This window comes from Poecilia latipinna, unplaced genomic scaffold (assembly GCF_001443285.1).
Source record: "Poecilia latipinna isolate Pla-1442-1.1 unplaced genomic scaffold, P_latipinna-1.0 Scaffold169, whole genome shotgun sequence".
In the NCBI taxonomy this organism is placed as follows: Eukaryota; Metazoa; Chordata; class Actinopteri; order Cyprinodontiformes; family Poeciliidae; genus Poecilia; species Poecilia latipinna.
The window spans coordinates 306,555-313,682 of NW_015112785.1; the positions used below are offsets into that span (position 1 = coordinate 306,555).

Genomic DNA, 7,128 nt, shown 5'->3' on the forward strand with positions numbered 1-7,128 from the left:
ATATCTGCGGCTTATATGTGCATGTTTACTGGTTTATTAAAAAAATAAATAAATAAACTTTGGGGTTGTGGTTTATAATCCGGTGCGGCTCATAGTTCGGAAAATACAGACTATAATCCTTACTGGATTTTTTTCTGTGAAGAACCCAGAGAATGTTATGTGATTGTGATTTCTAGAAAACAATATATTTTTACATTTAGGCACTCCTGCAAATGTCACACTTTTTCTGTTACAAACTGACTCCGGCCCCCCACCATAGAAAGGAAAAGTTATGTGGCCCTCACAGGAAAAAGTCTGGGGACCCCTGGTCTACGTTAATAAAACATTAATTGTGCATTTCCACAACTTTTTGTACCGTTAGCTTGAAGCTGTGCTGGCTCCTCTGCAGGCACCTCCTCTGGTTTCACCTCCTGGTTAGAACCCTGTTCAGACTCCGGTGTGTCCTCTGTAGTTTCCTCCACTGCATCGTCCTCAGTGCCTTCCAGAGAAGGTTCCTGGTTAGCCTGATGGGTGATTTCTGGTTCTGGGTCAGGCTCGGTAATCAGCTCCGGCTCTAAAGTGACTTCTTGCTCTGCTTCTGCTTCAGGTTGTTCTGTCACTTCCGGCTCTTTCACTCGATCCTCCGGTAGCTCCTGTGACTCCAGTCTGGGGTCTTCTGTCAAATCTGGGGGTCTTTCCTCTGGTTCAGGCACCATTTCATCCTCCTCTGCACCTTCATCTGCATCAGCTGCAGTGTCCTGACTCACGTCGTCTTCCTCTACTTGAGACGATTCTCCTAGTGCTTCCAGCTCCTCTTCCTCAGGTGTCTTCTCTTCTGCCTCTGCAACAATGACCTCTTCAGCTACTTCCTTTTCCTTGCTTTGAGCACCAGATGTCGCCTCTTCACGCTCCTCTGCAATCTCCTCCAGGCTCCTTTCTTCACTTGCAACTTCCTCGACAGAAGAATCGTCCTCAGTTGGATGTACTTCCTCTAGCTCTTGCTCCAACGCGGCCACCAGCTCGTCTTCATCACTCGACAGGGGCTTGCAGGGGTGGCACACGGCTCTCTCTGGAGCCGGGGTGTCATTGGACGAGGTCTGGCTGGCATCAGTTGTGTCACATCCGCAGGGGAAGAGGTCTCCGTCTGGCTGCTGGAGCTGAAGACGCATTTGACGCTCCTCCTCGTGGATGGAGGACTCTGTCAGGAGAAATGAAGGTGTTAAAGAACATCAAACATGAGCTCACAGGGATGCTCTAATAATAATAATAATAAAATTAAATCTCTTTTCCTGCTCGCCACCAGTCATAACTTTGTCCCCGAGAGACTTGAGCTGCATATACATCCATTTCCAGAGTTGTTTACGGCTCCAGAATTGCGCCTCTCATTGTAGCAGCATTTTGGAGTGGCTCTGTTATTTCTGATTTGTTCTTTTTCTAGACTTCTGCTTGTTTTTTGTTGTTTTTTTTTCTAGTTTTGGATGCTGTGCAGCCAGAAGGATTTTTTTTTTTTTTGTTCTCATTTTGTAACTTTGCGACAATTGCTATGAGGCGTAGTCATGGCAACAGGAAGTTGAAAAGGATGCAGAGGACCAAAGAGCAGCTTATTGAAGACCAGACACACATTCTGGACCATCTGCAGAGGTTTTACAGAACAGCCTTTACACTAAAATGTTTTTCTTTAAACTATCACTTTCTCTGCACTTAGTGCTGCTCTTACACTTAAACTTTGTTACCACGCTTTTGTAGATCAAACACAGTTACCATGACTTCTATAAAATCATACCTAACAGCAGGGGACTCTTTTTGGCATCCCAATTCATTGAGGCATGCTGGATATCCTTGACTGTCACGATGGACAAAGAGCAAAGGTTTGTGACCTGCATTTAAATTTAACTGCCTGTGGTACAGAGTGTGATGTGAGACACTTAAAGGAATGCCTGCAGTTCATGTTACAAGATGGATTCACTGCGAGGGAGGAGGATTAAAAGGTTTTGGCAGCTGTCAAAGACATCAGATGTTTTGTTAAGCATTTTGTCACTAATTAAGAAGATCCTGTTGAAAATATTTGTTTTTCATTTTTGACTCAGGTAGACCTCCGGTGATTAAACTTCATTTTCTTGCTGTTTGTGATTTTCGTACTTAAAGACTCAACTCAGTCTAAGAGATTGCCAGCCAAGCCTACGCTTACCAAACCATTAGTATTCAAACCGTCTGATCTTTTATCGCCAACAAGGGATGTGTGAAATTGTGTACTGATAAATAAACGAGTCCCTAGCATTTTGTGTGCCACAAACTAAAACTTAAATATCAGATTTCATCAAGTGCCTTGTTGGCAAACTGTTTTCTATTAAGCGTCCAACTTTTAAAAGTCCACAGAATCAGGTTCATTTGATGCCATTAAGAAATTGTATAATTTCAGCTTTTATAGAGGAGCAAAATGCTCATCTAGATGTCAGACGTCATTACTAGAACAATATGTTCCTTTCGTCCAGCACTGTCCCCCACACTAACTTAAGAAATGTCCACTGTGTTCCCATCATGTTGTTGTCACCTCTTGGGGCTCTAAGTTTTTGGCTTACCACCTCCCTGTGGGGTAGTCAGCTTCAACAACTGAAAAAAAAACACAATACTGCGGTAATGTTATGTCATGAGGTGTTGTTATGCAGACTTTGCCAAAAGTGAAAATAAAATTGAGTCCAAAATACAGTTAAGGGGCCAGATTGTGTCATATTGTTATTTTAATAAATATCTGTGAGAAACAAAAAGGTAAATTTTCAGAGTTCGAGGAGTCCCCCAAGCTCATAGGAAACAGATAGAAAGGAAGATGTTGCCTCCAGGCTACGAAACATGATAAAAGTGCAAAGCCAAAAGAAATTTGTTGACGTCCAGATGAGGCTCAAAGGTTGGGATTGATCAAGGAGGCCAACCAAGTCTGGCTTTGAACATCTTTGTTTGGGCCAAATTTGGTTGAAACCTATAGACAGGAAAAGTCCAGTTTTACACCATGTTTAATTGTTACATACAGACAAGGAAGGTCCAACCTCGAATGGCCGCGATTGTGAGTGTTTTTGCAAACAATCTGTAAGTTTAACACATTCAGTGCAGAAAAATGTGAAGCTACTATTGAATTATTTTGTTTTACCAAGATACACTATCTATCCTTTAGAAATAATCCTTAGTATTACATCAAAGTCTTAAGCCATCCCTCATTTCTTCATGTTACCTTCTGGAGGACTCACTTTCCTGAAAACATTCAAAGCTCAGATTCATACCAAAGACCTTTTTGCTCTGACCAGTGCTGGCAACTGCATCCCTCTGTTTATCAGTCAGCCATAAAAAGCCTTTTGAACTCAAAGAATGAAAACTCTTGACATCTTTTTTAATGGCTTTCAAAGGTTTGTCAGAGAAGAAAATTGAAAGTGGACACTTTTTTTAGCCAAACGTTGCAGATGTTGTAATTTGACCAAACTCAACTACGTTCATACCACATTTAGACGTCTGTGGACATCTTTAGATATCTCTTCATCTTTCACTTTTTAAGCCTCTTTAGACATTCAAACATGATTTGTTTTGGATTTATTATAGACCTTCAGAAAACCTTTAAGGACGATTGATCGGAGCCACTTAAACAGATTCTAGTACATTTGTGTAAAAATATCAAGAGCGGCTCGGTAATGGAGTAGAAATCTCTCTCGGCAGTCAATGCCAAGGTCTTATAATACCCATCTTGAGCAGACTTAAGTGTACCGCAGGTGTCTATAATTGAATGACTCAAGAGAGGAAGAAGAGTAATCTGATCCATGTCTGTACAGCTTCGACTCTGATCTGCCTGAGTCATGTGGGAGGTTTGGATACAGTCCAGACGGGTGCAGTGGCATCGCTTGCGTTCCAACACGAGCCAAAGAACAGAAAGCTACAAGGTTTTACAATTGTCGACTAACTCGTCGTTGTCAGCGATTATTATATCTGTCTGATATTGCTGGCAAATGGAGAGTGGTTAGAGATCTAAATGAAGGGCAATCCTGGAAGAAAACCTGTTAGAAGACGCAAAAACCCAAGATTTGCAAAAGGTTTTATCTTTGAGACGCAGTAAAATAGTGTGAATCAAGCCATACTTGTGTTTTAGAGTGGCCAAGTCAAAGTACAGATCCACATGTGTTAGTTTATCAAAGGAAACCTTTAAAAAGGCGTTTGCTGTTGTGACTTGACACGATGTGGAGACGTTCAAGGTATGAGAATACTTTTGCGAAACACTTTACCCAGTTTGAATTAAAACATTCAGATCCATTTTAAATAATTGACTAATTGGAGAATACCTGGTAACTACTTTAACGTTTGGAGCATTTATAACAAGACTTTATCACACTTTTTCTGCATTTTTGTAAATATAAAATAACGAAGCGTTGTTTATGACAGCATAAACACAAAGACTGCATCTTTCTTGAGTAATCCACAAACAAATTGTTTATGAACGTTTAGAAACATTTTCAGTCCAAAGATTTGTTTGCTACCATTCTTGATAAACGTAATTTAATCTCTGATAGAAAATAAGATGAATAGTTTATTCTGTAGTATTAATGTCAACTTTTCATTATTACTTTATGGTACGTACAAAGTTAAAGCAGACAGGATGGGCCTTACTCGATTGTCCTCCAAAATCTAAATGAGAATCTTCAGCACCAACTAATCGACTTGAGATATTTAGCTAAATCTGGTCAAAATACATATTTTTATATATATATATAAAAAAGGCGACATTCTGGTAAAGTGGCCTAAATCCAAGCATGGATTTGTGGCAAGAGTTGAAATATGACGTTAACAGATCTGACTGGACCTGGAGTCAATTTGCAAAAAGATGTCCGACACTCTCAGTCTGCAACGCGAGACGCTAAACCTTCAAGTCCTCTGCTTGCGGGTCATCCTCACTTCAAGAACAGTTAACGGGCAACGTGTCGCTGTGGTGCAGATCAGCGGCCAGAAATGCTCCCCGGCAGCAGCCTGACGCTGGAGCCTGGGCAGAGCGCAGGCCTGTGGGGACGGAGCGGGACAGGTGCCCTGGACGCCCAGAAATAGTCCCACAATGAGTCAGAGGGCGAAAAGAAGGAGGGATAATTCCACTTCTATTTTCAGGAAGCGTGACGCCCGTCGCCCTCTCTCTGCGATTGTCATGAGGCCGCGCTGCGGCTCCTGCAGGAGCTCCGGCCGCGTTCGGCTCCGGGTCTCCTCCAGGAACAATAAATACATCAAGAGGTCATAATGTCGGCATATGGCAGCAATTAAACATAGCAGCCACAGGGAAACAGAGTCTGATTGTGTGCGAGTGCATGACGGATTAGCGGCTCGGCAGGCGGAGCAGCAGGCGAAGCCCCGCTGAGGTGTTTGACTCGGCAATGATTGCATCCAGAGTTTAATGTTTGTCTCAAAATTAAGTGTATTTAACAAATTAAGTATGTGATAATACAGTATATTTTACAGGATGACTACAATATATTCCATATGTAAAGCAGACTTGAAGTTTTTGGGAATATACAAGGAGATGTAATATAAAAATATGAAAAATGTCATATTTTAAATAATACAAATGTTTGTGAATATGCCAGGTGATGTGCTGTAATAACACAGAAAATTTCCACTTTTAAACGACACAAATGTTTGTGAATGTAAAAAAACAAACAAACAAACAAACCCCAGAACATTTCAGAAAAGTGAGTAAATTTACCATGAGAAACTGTTAAATTACGGCGAAACTCCATGCGTTGGAACGGAAATATCCATACAATTAGCGGAAAATGTCCTGGTAATCTTCTGTCTTTTATTTATTTATTTATTTTAATTTTAATTTCTTTCAGAGTGCAGCTGTGGAATTTAAGTCAAAGTAAATGGCTTTAAGTTTGTCTTGTTCTGACGGAGACGTCACAGGAGCAATCTTCGCATTTGGGTACGCGATGTCTGTGCATTCCCGAGAGGTTGGAAGAGATCATCATCAGCCCAACAACCGTATCTGATGACGACTTTGTCTGACAATATCCCGACACCTGGTCAGCGGGGGTCAAAACGAATCGGCATCAAGGACGGACGAGAAGCTTCGACATTAAGGGAGAGTCGATAAAGACCCCAAAACAGCACAAGACGGAGCAAAACCACCAGCCACATCTAAAACAACACATTCAGTTCAAGCTCGTCCAAACCAGAAGCAGGAAGACCGACAGATTCACAGGAGGTCCGCACTGAGCGTCCAGTGTAAATGATTTGGTTGATTCAGATTTAAAGCAGCAAATTCTACCAAAGCTGTTAGGAAGTTTACCAAAAAACGGTGACATGCGTATACACATCAAGTGGACATTTCATTTGAATCAGTCCCTTTTTTGTTGTTGTTGTTCAAGAGCGTTACAAACGACAACTAAACGTTCATCATTTGTGTCTAAATCTGGTTATTTCATTCATCCGGCCTCCGTACCTGCAGCCGACAGAGCCAGGAGACACAGCAAGCGGCACGCAGTCGCCAGAAGCTTCATTTTGGCTGCCAGAGGACTGCAGATCATCCCCCCCGGAAATATATACCGCTGCGGCTGAAGGTCAGAGGGCACGCCGTTGGAGGTGGGGTCGCATTGAGTGTCAGAACAGCTGCCCGGGGAGTGCTGATAGGAGCGGAGCAGGAAGAGGCGGGCCGAACGCTTTAGTGAGTCTGTGGCCCAAATCTAAAACGGCCAAGGTAGATGTACTGATGTACACGATGGATGGATGGTTATGGGGTAAAGATGGTGAAAAAGAACTCAAATTTAATGTCTCATAAAATTAGAAAATCACATAAGAGCAATAAGCCAGTGCGTCTGCAAACAAATGCACTCAACCCACCCTCAGTCCAGACTTTGTGACGCTTCTTCCCCAAATTCTTGAATTGATTTTGCTTTATAATCCACCCAGGAGCAGAGATATTCATGTTGCTGGTGCAGAATTTCCTACCAAAATATTTGTTCCACTAAGTTTTCTATGAGCATCCTGGTTATCTGTAAGCCAAGAAATAAAGGCTTCAAATATATAATTCCATGTATATTTCACTCTTAAGTGACAAACATATTGAGCTTTTTCACAAATTCCACTTTCTAGATCTCATTTTAGACCATCTTGTTTTTGATGAATATCAGAGTG

General features: G+C 41.8%; 1 protein-coding gene across 1 annotated transcript in view; it reads right to left on the reverse strand.

The window, feature by feature from the left end:
- Nucleotides 1-6,583, reverse strand: part of LOC106945965 (sarcalumenin) — a 21,018-nt gene extending 14,435 nt beyond the window's left edge. The window contains exons 1-2 of the mRNA XM_015029992.1: nt 6,437-6,583; nt 356-1,177 (exon numbers count right to left, since the gene is read on the reverse strand). Of these exons, the coding sequence (XP_014885478.1) occupies nt 356-1,177; nt 6,437-6,521 (907 nt within the window). The 5' untranslated portion in view covers nt 6,522-6,583. The remainder of the gene's footprint in view (nt 1-355; nt 1,178-6,436) is intronic.
- Nucleotides 6,584-7,128: the final 545 nt, after the last annotated feature.